The 20,363-nt window shown below is 29.6% G+C and overlaps 2 protein-coding genes across 2 annotated transcripts; both read left to right on the top strand.

Annotated features, from left to right (window-relative positions):
* Positions 1-2,548: 2,548 nt before the first annotated feature.
* LOC114170420 lies at positions 2,549-4,509 on the top strand. Its single transcript, XM_028055896.1, has 10 exons — positions 2,549-2,559; positions 2,643-2,770; positions 2,847-2,937; positions 3,057-3,137; positions 3,276-3,362; positions 3,546-3,669; positions 3,748-3,912; positions 4,021-4,080; positions 4,193-4,252; positions 4,339-4,509. The coding sequence occupies exons 1-10, from the start codon at positions 2,549-2,551 to the stop codon at positions 4,507-4,509; spliced, it is 978 nt and encodes a 325-aa protein (XP_027911697.1).
* Positions 4,510-8,159: 3,650 nt separating this feature from the next.
* LOC114170419 lies at positions 8,160-12,820 on the top strand (the record flags this gene model as incomplete). Its single annotated transcript, XM_028055895.1, has 6 exons — positions 8,160-8,599; positions 8,678-9,591; positions 9,675-10,895; positions 10,976-11,194; positions 11,298-12,158; positions 12,243-12,820. Coding segments are annotated over 6 exons (4,233 nt in total), but the record flags the coding sequence as incomplete, so codon positions are not given.
* Positions 12,821-20,363: the final 7,543 nt, after the last annotated feature.

Genomic DNA, 20,363 nt, shown 5'->3' with positions numbered 1-20,363 from the left:
AGAAATCAACGTAAATATATTAGTTATAGTTTTTATTCTTTTTTTCTCTTATCTAATTATATCTGTTAGCTTTCAACCGCTTTCTAACTTTCAACGTAAATATATATTTTTATTTTTATTTAATTTATAAATTTTTTTTTTCTTATCAAATTGCTCCATCCCGATGAGTCAAGACCCAACAAATTTGCAGTCTGTAATTCCGGTTCTAATTTTTATATTGAAGTGGTATATTCTATCAAGAGAAATATCTCATCCAAATTATTAGTATTTAGTATACTTTTCTTTAGGCTTAATTAATAATTTAGTATATTTATTCAGTTATACGATTTTTTTTTTTGTATTTTGTATTTATTATGTTTTAAATGTACTTAATTTTGCAACACTCATGATATTGACATTAGTATCGTGTGATTTGGTTTGATTCGAAAAGTGTCCCAGGGAAAATCTTAAATTATAACCAAATTTAGTAATTAAAAATAGATTATTTGCTACATGATTGATTTAGACATTAGATATTAATTTACAGATTAAAAATAATTGATAATTAAATTAGTTTAAAAAAATTATAATTAATCTTTAAATTAATAATTAAAATAATTTTTATTATGGTTTAATCTTTAAATTAGTCGTAATATCATCTACCTAGATTTTAGCTATTAGATGAATTGGTTATTAAACTAGCTTTTAATTAATTATTTAAAACCAATTTAAAAAATAATTTTTTTATAACCAAAATTTATATGGTATGTAACTAAAGTGGTATGTAACTAATATTATTGACTAATTTAGATATCAATTTATACTATAACTTATTATAATTATGAGACAGATCATAATATCACTTTTTAAAACTAGTATAGTTATTAATATTTTTTTTTTATAAATTAATATATAAATTTATTACAATAGTAACTAATTATTATTTTTTATTAAATTTGATTATTATTTAAAAAAAAATAGTAGTATGAAAACGTGTATTATTTTTTAAACTATTTTTTTTTATTTTTCATATATTACTTTCTTTAACACCATCTACCAAAAAATTTAACATGCAAATATGAAAATTAAATTACATTAAAAGATAACACTAATTTAATAGAAAAGACAAAAACAATCTACTATAAATATAAGAACCCAAACTGGTAGGGATAATACCATTATACCCATCATTAATTTCTCGACACCTGTCCATTAGGTTGGTTTTTTTGTCATTCTTTGATTTTTCGGGTTCTGCTTAGAAGTCCAAATCTTTCCCTCCTGTTACTGCAGCTGAGTTGAAAGATTTCATTTCAAGTCAGACTGTATTCTTCGGTAGCTTCCATTATACTCTTTCGTTTATTCATTTTTAAATTTCCTTTCATTGTCTCCCACTGTTTATCATTTCTCTCTTCTATCTTCCTCACAGTTTATCATTTCTCTCCGAAGTTGGTGCTTGGTTTGTGTTTATCTTCGTCAAACTGTAGGATTCAACTTTTTCATAATCATCTATACCTTTGTGTTTTCTGTGCTTCATGAATTTTTTTTGTTTTATTGTTCTTTACCCTAGGTTTTCGTTTAGTTTATTTGAAGTTGAACTTCAGTTGTTGTCATTTTCTGTGTTGTTTCTAAATCTGTCTTCTTTGTTCATCTTTCTTAAAGTTTACGTATGGTTTTTATATTATGGTTACTTGATGCTAAAATTTTCTTATTTCCGTTCTCCGTAACGATGGTCTGTTTTGTTATATTTGCACTATAGTTATGATATTTTTTTTTTGTTCACCATTATGCTCTGTTTTCCGTTAAAGTTATTGTTTTTATGATTATGCTTTACTTTATTATTGAAGTATAGGTTTTTATTGTGTGATAGTTCAATGTATTTCTATTGATGATATGTTTTTTTTTCGTAGGTCGTAATGGCAAAGAAGTTGGATATGATTAAAGATATTGATGGCAGGAGGGAGACCCTGAAACTTGGTGTGAGAGTGCTTGATTTGTGGTATATTCATAACCGCGAATCCAATGTGCACCTTGAAATGATTTTGATTGACCAAATGGTAATAATAATGTATTCTTTCTTTTTTGTTTGATTGTGTTTGAGAATGTTGTATTTATTGGTTGTTGGTTTTGCATATCGTTTGTTAGGGGGACAAGATACATTGCATAGTTAAGAAGGACGAATTTGATATCTGGGATGGTAAGTTGAAGGAAGGCGATACATATATCATGCACAATTTCAAAATTGTGAAAAATGATGGTCAGTATAGAGTGTGTGACCATCCTTTTAAATTGTTGTTTATCGGAGCCACCTTTGTTCGTCCCCAACCCATTGCAAATATACCCAATAGTGTTTACCAGTTTCGGAGCATAAAAGAGGTAGTGGCCGGTAATTTCTCTCCAGATTTGTTGATTGGTATGTACTATGAGAATGATCTTATTTCCTTTATTTAGGCAAGTCTGATGTTGTAATTATTCTTGCTTATAATTTGTAATCTTTATGATTTCAGATTTGATCGGTTGGGTAGATAACGTCAAAGCTAAGGCACAATCTAAAAACGTTGTTTTTAGTTTGATGGATCTGAGGTAATCACGTTATGATGATTATTTTGCGAGGACATCTTATTTCTTTTAATACCCGTTCGTTTAACCCAATTCTTCATATACAGTGGTGGAGTAGTTTCTTGTACGTTATGGGATGAATATTGCAAAAAAATTTTAGAAAGGTATAATGACAATCCAAATTCTAACAAGTTGGTTCTCATTCTTACTCAAGCCAAAGTTAAAGCAGCTACAGGTACTTATGCCGTTATTTTATTATGGTATGTTAAAAAGATATTTGTTTTGTTCCTGAATAATTTTGGTTTCAATAGGGGAATGGCCAGTGTCTGTGTCCAATACATGGAATGGGACAAAATTACTTATGGATGATGCTATTCCCGAAATTACACAATTCAAACAACGGTTAAATGAGTAATCATCGTGTCTTTGTTTCAAATTTATGTAATATATCTACATGATTAGGTATAAGTAATGTAATAATTCAATTGCAAATAATTGTTTTATGATTACTTATATTTCAGAATGTCTGCTGATGACTTAACAATTATGAGTCAATCTGGAAGTCAATTGACTCAGTCCTCCCAATACAGTGATGCTGAAAGGTTTGTTTATAAATGTTTGGTGAAAAGCGTATCTGAAATTCCATTGATTAAAAAGGTATGTTTATAAACAAACTTATGCATTGTTTTGATTATATAGTAGTTTTTTTCGATGTTTGACATTTCATGGTCATTTTTTAGATATTTGACTATATTGGACCCTCTGCAGGAAATGATATGTGTAACTGTGGCCACAACCACTAAGTTTAGTCTTGATAATGATGGGTGGTACTACTTGGTTTGTAATCATTGCAACAAAAGAACTAATGAAACTGGTCCTTTCAAATGCACCTATTGTGATCAAGACAACAACATGCCGACGTTGAAGTTTGTATTTAATTTTATATTCAGTCAACTTTATATGCTCATGTTTTTGTATTTTATTTGTTATAATGTTTGAAATGTTTATAGGTATAAACTTCAGTTGCAAGTTTGTGATGATGCGTTTAATTATGCCAACTTCGTGGTGTGGGATCAAGAATGTAGAAACATTATTGGTATTTTCGCTGAAGAATTGCAAAAGAAAATGATCAAGGTTAATATTATCATCATCAGTCTCATTAGTTGCTTTGTCATTGATATGAAATTGTTTTTGTTTTCATTTTTTAATTAGGTGGGCGAAGATGATCCCAAATGCTTTCCCGATGAGTTGGATGTAATGTTAGGTTGTACTCTCGCTTTCAAACTTCGAACCCAACCAAGGAACAAATTTGCGTCTGTCATTAAAGTGTCTGACTTACCTGAAATAATCAATTACATTAAGAAGCTTATACAACCCGTAAGTGTAAGTATTTCCAATAATGTTTCTTTGCAATACTTCATATTTGGCTTTAAATTATACTCTTTATTCAATATGATATTATTGTAATTATTTTGTATTTGATAGCTTGGTGAGTGCAGTCATAAGAACATAATTGATCTAGGAGGTGATACTTCCACTGGAATGGTAAGTCCTTTTATAGTAGTTTATTTTTTCTTCTATATATTGATTCGTTTTGTAAAGATCCAAGTTCATAAAGTTCATTTAATATTATTGTTTGTCAATGTTATTTGGTTAGATTGCTGATTTTCGTTCAAAAGGAGTTTGTAATTTAGCAGCAGACAGTGATCATGACTTGGTAATTATTTTTTTATTTATTAAATTGTTTCTTTTGAATTTTTTTGAACGTATAATAATGTACTTGTAATTTAAAAATTCATGCAGATGAGTTTGAGTGGAACAGCTGACAATGATCCTGATAATTCATCTTTGGGTACTCCATCAAAGAGAATCGTTCCAAATAGTGGTGTATCTGTACAATCGTCTGAAGACATAGAGTCTGGTGAACTATCAGCTACCAAGCCCATGAAGACTATCAAGCAAGAGATCGACTGATTGGACTGTGTTTTGGTTTTTTGTAATTTGATGAATTAATAATTTCATCACTTTTGATAAATTATGTTAATTATCGTTACGACTGATAAAGTACTTTATTATTAATCAATCGTAGAACGGTAAAAGAACTTTTGTTGTATCTGCTTTCCTATCCTATTACACATAACGTTATTATCATTTAAGTGACATTATTAATTGAGTTTTGTCGTTCTTTTTTTAGTCAAATTGAACAGAAACTTTTTGGAACAAATTAAGGATAACTTTGGCTTAAAAGTCTTTTGATGTAATCATCTTTTACATGATATAATTTACGTCACAAAGAGTTAGTTTAATTGGTTTAATGATGATACTTGGAAGCTACTATAACCAATAACACTAATGTACTATAAACAATAACACTGATTGGAAACAAATAAGTAAACTACTATAAACAATAACTAACTGGAATCAAAATATATAATCTATTATAAAATATAACACTAATGTACTACAAACAATAACACTCATTTGGAACGAAATTAGTAAAGTACTATAAACAATTATGTAACTAGAATCAAAACATATAATCTACTATAAACAATAAGCTTCATTGGTTACAAAATAAGTTATAAGTTTGTCATTACTTTTAAATTCCATAAGCATCCATTAAATGTATTCCAAAACATATATAGGAAACTAAGATACTGTTACATAACAGTTTAAACTTAATCCTTCCTAACATTAATAATATTTGATCGATTTATATCGACCCCAAAAGTTATAACATCTCCAGCTTGGAATCCATTTGCAGCACAGAATTTCCTCCATCCACAACTTAAAAAGCATTCGTGTGTCCTTTTCTTGGCCCATCTTACGGTGCATGACCAAGAACCGCCATTCCTATTGCGAAGTTCATGATTTTTCCTGTTCTTTACCAACGCTTTTGAAGCAAACTCGGAATCCAAGTACTGAAAAATTACATTACAATGTATTAAAAATCTAATAAACGACTTAAAGGAAAGTATAGAATCTTCAAAAATCATACCAGTGAAGAAGAATTAACATCATAGTCGGTTAAATTCTTGGTCGTTTTGTAGTAAAAATCTCTTTCTAAACCATCTTCCTCATTTATGGTAGGTTCATCTTTGATCAAATCCAAGGAATAAATGACTTCATTTCCCGTCAAAGAGAATATCCTAAACAAGAATTTGCGATCCCCTATAAAATTCAGACGCATAACGTGATCCTCACGTAGATCATAATTGGTTACCATTTTTTCTAATCCGTGTCTAGCAAATATCCTTCCCGTGTAAGATCCCTCAATGAAAACTTCATAATTCTTGCCCACGGGATCTACCATCTCAACTTTCTGGTACATATCTGGATTTGAGGAGTCAAATATTGGTCCCCAGAAATGGGAAAAGGCATCATCGAAAATGATAGATCCCTGATTCACAATTGGAATATGAATTATGATGAAATTAATGTAAGTACAAAATTTTGTCAACTTAAAATTAGTAAAAATTAGTAATTTAAAAATATTTACCTGTTCCAGTGGAAAATCTACGCAGAAACAGGTGAAGAACTTTACTGATCTCAGAGGTTTAGGAAACCGAGTTTGTTGATTAGGAATAGGGTAATTAATTTCAGTCCAATCCCAGTCGAAAACCCTAAAATGAAACAAGTTTCCTCCTGCATAACGAACAGTTATAAAATATAGAAGCCTTAAGTTATACATTTTTGCTAACAGAAAACCTGCAGGGAACTTTCTTTCAGCCAATAATGGTTCATTCAGTTGTATCTCGAATGCATTTCCTTTTGGATCTATAAATGTGCAGCATTGCAAACCAATTTCTTTCTCCCAATAAACAAAGAAGGGCTTTTCAAAGGCAACATAGTCCTGCCAAGTATCAATTACAGTATTATAAGTCTTTGAACATTACCCCTGACAACCATATTCCAAAGACAAATTGTCAACCTAATTCAAACCACATTGGAAGAATATTAACTTTTCGACTAACAATTTTTTGGGGAATTTGTAAAAAACCGACCAACAATAACACATGAATGAAAAAGGACATTAATTTATAATCTAACAAAAAAAATGGACGACTAAACTTCAAAACCATATAAACTGACCGCAAAAATGATGTTAAAAAAAAAATAACGAAAAATACTGGAAATGACTTACCTTGATGGGATTAAGAACCGATAGCCAACACGGATGGAAGTTGCTAAGGCTTGCAGAAGAAGACGAACCCATTGCAAACCGAAACTTGCAGAAGTTTTAGAGACTGATTTTCGAAGATTTGCTTGAAATCTAAACGGCATACTTATATATAATATATAATAAAAAAACCGACATCTTAATTACATTGTCATTATTATTGTATATGAACTCGGAATGTGAACGGCCAGTATATATTTTCTATCCATACACTATTGCGTATAACTATATATATATTTCATTATATTGTCTATATATATAAATATTAGCTTTTTTAATTGACGGCAATCAATAGTGTTGCATTAAATTAAGACGACTGTACTCATTGCACTACAATGTACTTTAACTCTGTAATGACCCTACTATACTCATTGCATGAACAACTTTTCATTAATTGGACAAGACATATTATTGAAATCCGGATGTAAGGAAAATTAATGGACTTTCATTTCGCGCCATTATTGTTGCATACACAATGAAGATAATTAACCATCAAAAACAGATTCAACTAGCTTCAAACATAAGATTACTCCCAATGTATCGGACAGAAGCTATTCAATACAACATCTCCAAACTTCCAATGAATCAAGATCTCATTTACAACATGCATACAGGTATCACTTTTTTAAGTTCTGATTTTTTCCAAAATGAATAATATATCATTGCTTCATTAATAAAGACTTTGATTTTCAGTACATTGTAATATTTGTAATATTGTTTTGAAATGCTGTTACTTGATATCAATTATCTTAATAATGGAGGACGAAAACTCTTCCTACATTTGTTCTGCAAATGCACGATCAAAAAGAAAAACCATACTCAAAGAGAAGAGGATTAACAAGGAAAATAATCAGCAATGCACACCGTCATTCAACTATCAAGCCAAAAGAAGAATGTTTACCCCATTCTGTGATGTGACAACTAATATTCTCAATCAAGAAAGTACACAAAATTGTTATGAGGAATCAAATGAAGGAAATAGTCATACATATGCAGATCATACCATTTCACTGCGACAAAATTTGTTGCAAAAGTTTCATATAGTTGGTTCAAGGGAAACAATTCAGAGTCATTCCTATTTGTATAGAGGAACGTCTTCTCAGCAGAATGCAATACCTCAGACTGAGTCTTCTATCGGTGAACCTGTTGGAAAATGCTAATACATTATCTGATGATGTTACTGAAGGTACCATTGTCATATTATAACAAAAAGAACTCAAATATTTGGTTAACTTAATTAATCATCATATATGTTTGGAATAATATATGCAACTTCAATCATCAAATTTGGTCTATGAATGCAGATGAAATTATTGCTACTGTTATGGCAACTGATTATCCCAGTAGTTCAGCAGAGAGATATGATATCTAATCCTATATGAATGTGTTATTACATTCCATGATTAAATTAAATTGCTGATGACTTTCGTATTATTTCACTATTTATGCAGATATAGGAGATCCAGTTTTCATATGTAAACATTGTAAAGCCCAAATGTGGTACCAAGAAAGAATAGACAAACATGCACACTCTGCTAATCCAAAGTTTCAATTGTGTTGTGGTAATGGAAAAATTCAGTTGCCCCTTTTGAATGATCCCCCAATTGTAATGCAAAAACTGCTATTTGAATCCAATTCAATACAGTCTAGAAATTTTCAACAGCATATCAGAACATATAATATGATGTTTGCATTTACATCACCTGGAGCCAAAATTGATAACACATACAGCAATGGTCATGGTCCTCCTAATTTACGAATACAAGGCCAAGTTTGTCATAGAATTGGAAGTCTTTTACCACCTGTTGGAGAAGTACCAAGATTTGCCCAACTCTACATCTACGACACTGAAAATGAAATTCACAACAGAATACAATCATTAAGGTAATTCTACTTAACCAATATACTTCAATCGAAAACTTGTACAACTTAAGGCAATTTCAAATTATTGTTTTGTTTTAGGAACGATAACAAGGTTGATATCGAAATTGTAAAGAAGCTAACGGACATGTTAGATGAACACAATGTTCATGCAAAATCTTTTAGAATGGCAAGAGATCGCTATCGAGAGAAAGAATTTACGAATCTGAAACTAAGACTTATTGCTGATAGAACTAAGGATGGAAGGATATACAATACTCCTAATGTTTCAGAAGTAGCAGCCTTAATTGTTGGTGACGTTGACAGTGCTTCTCCAAGGGATATTATAATGGAAAACAGAAGTGGAAAGCTGCAAAGAATTAATGAGTTGCACACCAGTTACCTAGGATTTCAATATCCTTTACTATTTCCATATGGTGAAGATGGATATAGACATGATGTTACGCATCGCGATATCAGTAGTGGGAACAATTCAAAGAGGAACCGCCTAACAATCAGAGAATGGTTTTGTTTCAGAATTCAGACAAGACAGAATGAAGCCCAAACAGTACTTAGATCAAAGAGATTGTTTCAACAATTCGTGGTTGACGGTTATACTATGATAGAATCTGAACGGTTGTCCTTTATTAGGAATAACCAATCAAAGCTTAGAGTGGATAAGTACAATAATCTTTCTCAAACAAGTTCAAATATCCATGAAGAAGGATCAAGCAAGGGAAAAAGAGTTGTTCTACCATCCACTTTCGTTGGAGGCACAAGATTTATGAATCAATTGTATTTTGATGGAATGGCCATTTGTAGTTATGTTGGTTTTCCAGATCTGTTTCTAACTTTCACATGCAATCCCAAATGGCCTGAGATTCGCAGGATACTGTCTAACCTAAATTTGACACCATCTGATAGGCCAGACTTGATCTCAAGGGTATTCCGAATTAAATTCGATCAACTTCTTACAGACTTAACCAAAAATCATTTACTTGGAAAGGTTATTGCATGTGAGGATTACACTAAAACTACAAAGCTGTTATATGTTAATAATTCTAATTACAGGTTATAACTTGATATGTTTTCAATGCAGATATGTACACTATTGAATTCCAAAAACGTGGTCTGCCACATGCACATCTACTTCTCTTCTTGCATTCCAGTTGCAAATATCCAACTACGCAAGATATTGATAGGGTTATTTCAGCTGAAATACCATGTCCTAAACAAGAACCAAAACTATATGAATGTGTGAAAGATCACATGATTCATGGGCCATGTGGATTACCAAACAAATCTCTGCCTTGCATGAAAAATGGAAAGTGCTCTAGGTTTTATCCAAAGATGTTTCAAGAGACAACTGCTATTTCTGAAGATGGATTCCCACACTACCGCAGACGCAATAATTCAATATGTATTGTCAAGAATGACATTTGCTTAGACAACCGTTCAGTGGTTCCATACAACTCCAAGTTGTTGCTTAAGTATGAAGCTCATATCAATGTTGAATGGTGTAATAGAAGTACCTCCATAAAGTACTTATTCAAATACATTAACAAGGGTTATGACAGAATTACAGCAGCTATAGTGGATAACAACAACCAATCTTCAGGTTCGGCCAAAGATGTAGATGAAATCAAGCAGTATGTTGATTGTAGATATATATCACCCAGTGAAGCATGTTGGAGAATATTTTCATTTCCTATTCACGGAAGAAATCCAGCTGTAGAAAGACTATTTTTTCATCTTCCTGGTGAGCAGTCAGTCTACTTCAAGGATGACGACTATATTGACGATATACTAGGAAAACCTACAGTTGCAGAATCTATGTTTACAAGCTGGATGGAGTGCAATAAAACGCATGAAGATGCAAAGACTTTAACATACCCACTTTTTGTTTCAAAGTTTGTATATGTCAAAAAGGATAGATGTTGGAAACCAAGGAAAAAGGGCAACACAATTGGAAGACTCATTTGGGTGCCACCAACAGCAGGTGAACTTTTCTATCTTAGGAGAATGCTTACAGTAATCAAAGGGCCATCATGTTACAAAGACATTAGGACAGTCAACAACATAGTGTATCCAACTTTTAGAGATGCCTGCCAAGCGTCTGGATTCTTAGCAGATGATAATGAATACATAGAAGCTATAACAGAAGCAAAAGATTGGGGATCTGGTCACTTCCTAAGAAAACTATTTGTAACTATGTTAGTTTGTGATAGTCTTAATAGACCGGATCAAGTATGGGAAAAGACGTGGCATTGGTTGTCTGATGGAATACTACACAGAGAAAGAATAATAGCTGCAAATCCAGGTATATTTAAAATAGTACCCAACTTATTTTTTCATTGATCGCCAAAATACATCTTAGTAATTGTCATATTATTTATGCAGAATTGCAACTTAGCAATGACACCTTGAAAAATTTAACTTTATCTGAAATTGAAGACCTTCTTCTCAAAAATAGGAGAAGTTTGAAACAGTTTCCTTCAATGCCTTATCCTGATGCTTTTGCAACAACTAATTGTGGTAATAGATTGATATACTCTGAACTAGATTATAACATCGCTGAACAACATAACCTATTTGAAAGGAACTTCAATTCGATGACAGGTTAGTAGTTCAAATATAATTTTATCGTACATGATTAACGAAATAATTACAATGACTTGTGTTACAATTATTATATCCACCATTACCTTATTTCATGTTACAGTTGAACAAAAGAACATATTCAAAATGGTAAATGAGGCCGTTATGAAGAACAATGGTGGAATGTTTTTCTTGTATGGATATGGGGGCACAGGAAAAACTTTTATGTGGTCAACATTATCATCAGCACTGCGGTCACAGGGAAAAATAGTCCTCACAGTGGCATCAAGCGGAATAGCATCACTTTTGTTACCCGGTGGACGAACAGCACATTCTAAATTTAGAATTCCGATTCCTATACTTGAAAATTCCATCTGTAACATTGAACAAGGTTTTGATGTTGCCCACCTATTAAGAGTAGCTCATCTTATAATATGGGATGAAGCACCAATGGCACACAAATTTTGTTTTGAAGCGCTGGATAGAACATTAAAAGACATTATGAAAGATGATCCAACATGTAATTCAGTTTTTGGAGGAAAAGTAGTTGTATTTGGAGGTGACTTTAGACAGATTCTACCTGTCATTCCTAGAGGAAGTCGATCAGATATAGTGCATGCTACAATTAATGCGTCATACCTATGGAATCACTGTCAGGTATTGACATTGTCCAAGAACATGAGACTTATGCAATCAGGACTGCACAAATCTACAGCAAAAGAAATTGAAGAATTCTCTGATTGGATTGTTAAACTCGGAGATGGAAAGTTGTCTGAACCAAATGATGGAGTGGTTGAAATCGAAATACCACATCAATTTCTGATAACAGAATTCACTGATCCTCTTCAAGCAATTGTGGATTCCACTTATCCACAATTAATTCAAAATTACAGTGATAAAAACTATCTAAAGAGCAGAGCAATATTGGCCAGTAGAATCGAGACTGTCGATGAAATCAATGACTATATTTTGTCATTGATACCAGGTAAAGCATTTTCTATTCGGCAAATGCATTATATACTATAACACATGCAACAACAAGAAAAATAACAATAATACTGTTTTGCAGGGGACCACAAAGAATATCTTAGTGCAGATTCAATTGATAAATCTGATAATTTCACAAATGATGACATGGATATCATTACACCAGAATTTCTAAACTCATTGACTGTTTCAGGATTGTCAAGTCATAACATCAAACTCAAAATTGGATCACCCATAATGTTATTGAGAAATTTGGATCAGTCTGAGGGTCTGTGCAACGGAACCAGATTAATTATTACAAGACTGGCAAATCATGTCATTGGTGCAAGACCTATTACAGACAACAACAATGGAAATGAAGTATATATACCTAGAATGTCTATGTCCCCATCCCAGTCCCCATGGCCATTCAAGCTAATTAGAAGGCAATTTCCAATCATGTTATCCTACGCCATGACAATAAACAAATCTCAGGGACAATCATTAGGTTCGGTAGGATTATACCTACCGACACCAGTATTTAGCCATGGTCAGTTATATGTTGCAGTTTCTAGGGTTCAGTCTAAATCAGGATTAAAGATATTAATCCATGATAAAGAAAAAAGACCTTTGTCTCATACAACAAATGTTGTTTTCAAGGAAGTCTTCCAGAATGTGTAAATGGAAGCAACCTATATCTTTATCATTGTAATATGTCTCAACATTATATAGTACATGCACCTCTCTATATCTATTCCAGATCTACAATACGAAAAAAAAAACATAACAAGAAATATAACAAAATCAAAAAAATACACAATTTTTATAAAACATTATTCGTCTTGCATTTTTTAAAACAAAAAAAGACATATCGATAGTTATTAAAAATGAAAATGTCGAACGAAATGAAAACCAAAAGTTACCTGTTCTTGCGTCTTCCACTTCACTTGCTTCCCCCTCTTCGTTCTCCCCATCTTCATGTATTAATGATATAATAGTATGGATACCCAAAAACGATTCCCTATCATTTAAAACAACACCAATCAACAACGCAACAATCAAAATTACTAATTTGACCCTATTGACACCTAATTAATTTCTATATACACCACCACTATTTCAATACCCGTATTAAAACTATAATACGCATGTCAAAATACGCTACACTTTTATATTGCAATCATATCCCCCACAAAACACCTTCCTCTTAAAAATGGTCATTTACGAATGCCAGAATCGAAATACATTATGACATTATAAATTGTTATATTCAACTCATATTGTTAAGATGAGTTTAAGTTAACCATTACACATTCATTTGTCAAAATACATTCCGTTTGTTGTTATAATCAATCGGTTCATCTATCTATTCATCATTTCATCACTTCATCTATATATTCATTCTAACAGTGTAATCAATTATCGTAAAACCTCATTATTATAATAAAAAAATTTTACTCTTTCATTTTTAAAAAACCAATAATTTTCTTACAACAGCTGACAAACAAAAATCCAACCATTAAGTACGACAAAACGAAATTATTATCCATTACTATACATCAAAAATTCTAAGTTTTAGAAACCATTTACTTAATCTACCAAAATAAAGATATCCATACATACCAAACCAAAAATGTGAACATAATTAAAGTACTTGCGCCACACTTCCACACAAATGTTATCACATAACTTTATATTTAGCGTTACCAATCTAAAGTCAAAAAACAACCTAAACTTTAGTAATTATTATTGTTTTGTCGTCATCTTTCTGAACTTCCACCTTGATAGAGTCTCCAACGCATAAATTATTTTCACTGACAAATCTCTTCCATCCCAAACCCAGATAACATTCAGATTTTGATCTTGCAGCCCATCTAATTGAACATTCCCAGCTGTTTCGATTGCCATTTGATAGAATATACTTCTCCTTAGACCTCGACGATGCAGATCCACCAAATGAAGCGTTGAGATACTGAAAACAACAATTCAAATTGTTAACAAATTAACTCAACAATAAAATCAATACTCAAAAACAATACTGCCATTAAAGATATAAATAACAGTACCAGCGACGATGAACGAACATCGTAATCAGTCAAACACTTGACCAACGAATAATCTGCACCACAGTCAGCAAGATCTGAACCAACATTGGCACTACGAGAACAGGACCCACCATTTATGTTATAATCAATCTCCATTCCTTCTATAGAAAACAACTTATACAGGAAAACATTCTTCGAAACATAATTCAGATGCAAGTACACTTCATCTTTCAAATTGTAGTACTTAAACATCTTTCCAATACCACCACGAAAAATAGTTGTACCATTTGGTTTCACATCAAACTTAAACTTAAAACTTTTATAACACGGATCTATGAACTGCATCTCTTCACCATATATTAATTTCTTCTCCCAGAATAAATGAAAATATGCATCCAAGCAAATCATAGACTGCATTCCGAAAAAAATTAAATATTAGATTGGAATAAAGATATACAACAAGAAAAAAGAAATTAATGAGCTTGGAAAGTTAACCTCTGTGGGACCTAACTTCACCCGAAATGAAGACAAGAACCTGGACCACACTAAATCTTCCTCTGCAATGTAACTATTACCTAAACCAGGATATTCGATCTCAGTCCAGTTTGTGTCAAAAATTCTGATTCGGAAATATCGATCACCACAAAACAAGGTACATATATAATGCAAGTCTTCCAGTTCGTAGAAATCTTCAAAAACATATGGAACTCGAAAAATCCCCTTACTAATCAAATCGTTCTCGAACTCAAAGTTCATAACATTTCCCATTGGATCGGTGAAATAGTTCGTTCCAATAACCAACTGCTTACCCCATTCAACCATAAAACCTTCTTCAAAATCCCCAAAGCCCTGCAATGCCCAAACATGCAACAACAAACCCATATACAACATGCATGTCAGAAAAATTAACCAAACTAAGCATTAATGTCATTATCAAAACCATTAAAAAGACAACGAAAGAATACATCAAAGCAAGAAAAGGTACGCAAAAACATATATATAAACAATATTCATAACGCATATCAATCGCAAAACTCACTGATTACTTACGTCACCAGGAGTTAGCAAGCAGATGGAGTTCTGGAACAAGTTCTTGAAGCTGTATCTACAGCAAGACGACATCTTCAACCACCAAAGAACCAGCCGACCAAAGAACGAAAAAAATCTTATGAAACCTATGCCTTTTTCAATAATATCTGACCATCGCAAAATATAAAACTGCACCTCAAAATCTTACGAAACCTATCGCAAAATATAAAACTGCACCTCAAAATATCTAACCATGTAATTATTACTGATTAAAATATATATTAAAATATATCTGACAAAGTATTAATTAATGACTAAAATATATATTAAAATATTTCACAAAGCAGAAAAAAAATCCCGTGCGTATGCACGGGTCTGGTGCTAGTTTTACTTAGAAAATACTAAAACACAAAGTAAATATTGATACCGCTCAATCTGTCAGAAAAAAAATTTAAAAATAGCATATGATAGTGAAATATTTTCTTTATGAATCAAAATTAGTTTATCATTTTTTTGAATATATCTTTAGATAATTTTGGTGTTCTTGCATGTGAAAATGCAAAATATGATAAGATTTGACGAAACATAGAGGCAGAGCCAGAGAAGCCCAAAACACAGTGTTTCCAAAAACTGGTTCTGAATCCGAAATTGAAATATCAGTTTTCAATCATAATGTCTCAAACAATGCATTGAAAAGTAATGTCGTAATGTAAACTCACGTTTTTCTTGTCCATATTGTGATATTCCAAACCATCAATAATTGCGATGCACCATGCCTTAAAAAAGGAGCTTTTTCAATATAAAAAAGCGCTTTTATGAGATATCGGCCCCCACTTTCAAAATCAATATTTTCATTCAAAATGCTGGTGTCATTCCCAGCTAACATTACCAAAAAACAATTATAATATAATAAAATATGCATTTTTATTTTCTTATATAACAGAAATGTTAGACTTTTCTTACTTATCTTCTATTGAAAAGTGTGCCGATGTTGCGTGCACAATAGGAATTTTAGTTTGACAAAGATGGAAATTTGTTTATTGTTATAAGAAATAAATTTGTTTATATAATTATATGTGTGTATGATTTTTTAAATATAAATGATATTATTTTAATAAATAATAATATTATAATATTATTAAATTAATATATAAAATAATTTATATTTATTAAAATTAAAATAAGATAAATAGAGAAATTAATTATTAATGAATAAAAAAGTAAAAAATAAATAATTTATAAAAAATATGTAAAAGTAATCATTAATTTTAAAATAATAAAATTGATATTATGAAATATGAACATAAAATAAAAAATTTCTTTATTTATATATTGTTATAGATTAAAATTTGTTCCTAAATAAGGTGATTTATATAAAATTTTAAAATTTTGAAAAACTTGTATATTTTTGTTTTATATTTTATTAATTTTTTGTTTATCAAACATTTTAAATTTTTATATATATTTTTTATGAAGGTCATATTTATTTTGACTATTTATTAAAAAATATGTAGTTTTATATAAATTGATGAGACAAAATAATAATCGTATCACATAAAATGAAATGTCAAATACTAAAATAAAATATATAAAATTTTTCAGTACTAAATAATTATTTTTAATAAAAACTCAATCGAATTTGAAATTTAAGTAAACATAAATAAATAGTATATTATAAAATTTTGATATATTTATATCATTGAAATTTTTATTTGTATGAATCCTACTGTAGACGGTCTTAGCATTTTATTAGTCTATAATTATTTAGTTATTATTTAAATTTTTATTAATATAGGATGGAGGTGTATTTATAGTTTAAATGTGTTCCATCACTTATTCAAGAACTCGGAGACGAAAATGAAAATTCCAATTAAGTATCAAAACTTAAACGAAACCAAAAAACCATTAAGTCAGTATCTGAGATTTTCTTAATCACAAGATACAATATCGTTTCTGAAATTAAATGATCCCATCAAGAATATAAGGTGACATTTTAATATTTCTTAATTTGTTATGCTTACACGACACAATTATCATTTAAATTAAATAGGTTAAATATGTTTTTAATTTTTCAATTTTTAGTCAAAATTGATATTAGCATCTCTCGATAATTTTGAACCATTTTAGTCCTTTAAAACAACTTTTTTCAAATTTATTTTATGTTTCAAACGTATTTTTCAACTAATATTAAAGTAAATATATGTTAAACGGTGTAAAAAACCTAAAATACTATAATGAAATATGTTTAAAACGTCAAATAAACAACTTAATAAAATTATAAAATTTGGTTAAAATAACTAAACCCACACATTTACAAAATTAAGGAACTAAATTAATTCATGATTTAGAAAATAAACTAATTTAAATTTTTACTAAAGTTGAAGGACCATAAAGATATTTAATCCAAATTAAATTGTACAAACTTATTAAACTTTGAACAATAAGATCAACTATAATAATAATAATTTAAAAGATTCTTTTGAATTATTTTATTTTGAAGCCTAACTTAACACAATTTTACGCTCCATAAATCATCTGTATCTCATTCACCAAATAGATTTAACCAATAAACAAAATATATTGCAGATTTCATATCAATATGGATTAAAAATCAAATCAATTCTTTAACTTAGAACAATTTTAATGTTATAAATTAATTTTATATAGAAGAATAAAGATCGAATATGTTTTTAGTTTATACTTTGATAAAAAAATTATAACATATCTTTGTCCCAAATTTTAATACAAATTCTCTCAAAACATAAAAAGTTAATAAATAATAGTTATTTTAACTCAATTGCATTAAATTTTTTAAGTCAAATATGTTTTAGATTGATGTTTGAATTGTTTAGACATTATAATTTAAATATCAACTTTAAATAATATTTAATATATCCAAAAAAATTTAAATGCATTAAAATAAAAGAAAATCAAATTCATTTATTTTATTATAAAATTTATTGAGTAAAAACATATTTAACCATGAAAATAAAATAAAATAAAAATTATTTTTGATAACTTATTCTTAACATTTTATGTTGTTGAGGGTGAATGCAGTAAATTTAAAAATAAAATTTATGAACATTATAATGATTCGATTGATATGATAAATTAAATATTAAGTTTTTAATAAAAAGAGAAACATGATTATCAAAATTATTCTTGATATTAAACAAATTTAAAAATAATATTTGGTTGAGTTAGATTTATTTTAAGTTATTAAATAAATAAATTAAAAAATACTTTAATAGAAAGTAATAAAAATATAATATATTTACATATTTTATAATAGTGATAAACAATGTAAAAATTTGGGATAAGTGCATTATTATGATAATTATATAATATTAGATTAGTGATAATTAACGTCATTAATTTATAGAAAATTATCGTGATAATAAAATCATTGTAATAGTTATAAAATTCAATAATAAGTAAATGATATTTTACTATTAACTATAATTGAATTAAGGATAACATAATATTTTGTCATTAATCAATTTTTTTATTTAAAGAGATGAAAAAAATCAGGTAATGTCATAATTTGTTATTTTCTTCTGCTCTGAAAGACAATTGAACACACATGTAATTCTCATAACATGTTACCCTATTTCTTCTTTAACAATAATATTTGTACAGTGTAAAGGAATTATTAAATGTATAATTTTTTTGTCTACATTTTAAAATATCAATTTTATTTTTTAAAACTAGAGGACAGAAAGAAAGCAAAAGGAGAAGGAAGAGAAGGGACTAATATATGTATGTTATCCTACTAGCAGTGACTAGAAGGAAGGGAGCCAAGTCACTAACTAGAGGAAGGGTCTACGATTGTCGGGTCGTGTTCGTGAACCTATAAAGAACTTAAAAAATGGCTGACACTCCTCGGAAATTATTGAAAGACTGGCCTACGACCCCTCACTGAAAAAGGTCTCTCTCTGCTTAAAGGAATTTAAGAAAAGTCTTTGGGCGTACTTTGACGAGGGGTGACAACTCCTTCTTTCTATTCTATATAGGTGCCAATAGTCGAAAAAAAATCTTACTATTAAAATAGAGGGATTCTTAGTCTATCGCGTAGTTTAAAAGAATTAAATTAAGAGAATCAGCGATCTATGCCTTACGAACGTCAACCACCTCTTTAAGGTCTTAAGTAGTTAGGGGGCGCGGAGCCGCTGTTATCCCCTCTTAGCGAGTATGGTACCCACTCCTCTTATTGGCTGGGGATGTACACAGCAGTCGAAGCAACGTATAAGAAGCGTCGATCGCGATACGCCTTCGATCACTGTGTACGCATTTTTTGAATTATATCAATAATTGATGATATTGTAATGTTATTAAGTTAATAAACAAAATAAAAATATATTTATAAAAAATAAAGTAAAGTGTATGGACAAAATATGAGAAAATAACTCTTGATGAATAGTAGGAGAAAAAATTAAGGAAATAAGTAAATAGTTTTATAAAAACTTGTAGAAGTAACTGTTAATTTTTTAAAATTTAATAAATAATTAAATTATAAAGGGTAAAGTTGAAATTATGAAATGTGGACACAAAAGAAGGAATCTCCTTTATATATAGTTATAGATATAATTATTTATTAAACTTTTAAAAATTAACTGCTACTTTTACAATTTTTTTTTATACAATTGTCGATCTCTATTCTTAATTTTTTTTTCTATTTATTAACCGTTATTCTCTCATTTTTTTTTTTTGATATATTTCACTTTATTTTTAATAAATATAATTTTATTTTATATATTAACTTAATAACATTACATTATCATCACTTACTAATATAATGTCACGTATATTTAAAAAATACATGCACACAGACGTTATCGCACTAGTTTGAAGATAATATTATTTTAATTATTTTTTTACTCAATTTTAATTTATCATTCTAGTCACTATTAAATCACTGCATCACATTACTAAAAAAATTAAAATAAATAATTTAAAAATGATTAAAATAATAAATTAAAAATAGATAAAAAATAAATTAAAATATTATTGTCCTAAATTTAAAAGCAAATCGAAATCTTAACCGATATTAAATCCAACACAATTTAAGTGGCGATTTTGAAGAATAAGTTACTCATAAACTTACCTTTTGGTATTTATTGCTTCTTCGTATTTGTTGCTGCTTTGTTTCG

The sequence above is a fragment of the Vigna unguiculata genome, chromosome 11 (genome assembly GCF_004118075.2).
Source record: "Vigna unguiculata cultivar IT97K-499-35 chromosome 11, ASM411807v1, whole genome shotgun sequence".
NCBI classification, from domain to species: domain Eukaryota; kingdom Viridiplantae; phylum Streptophyta; class Magnoliopsida; order Fabales; family Fabaceae; genus Vigna; species Vigna unguiculata.
This window is presented reverse-complemented; position numbering and strand designations above follow the sequence as displayed.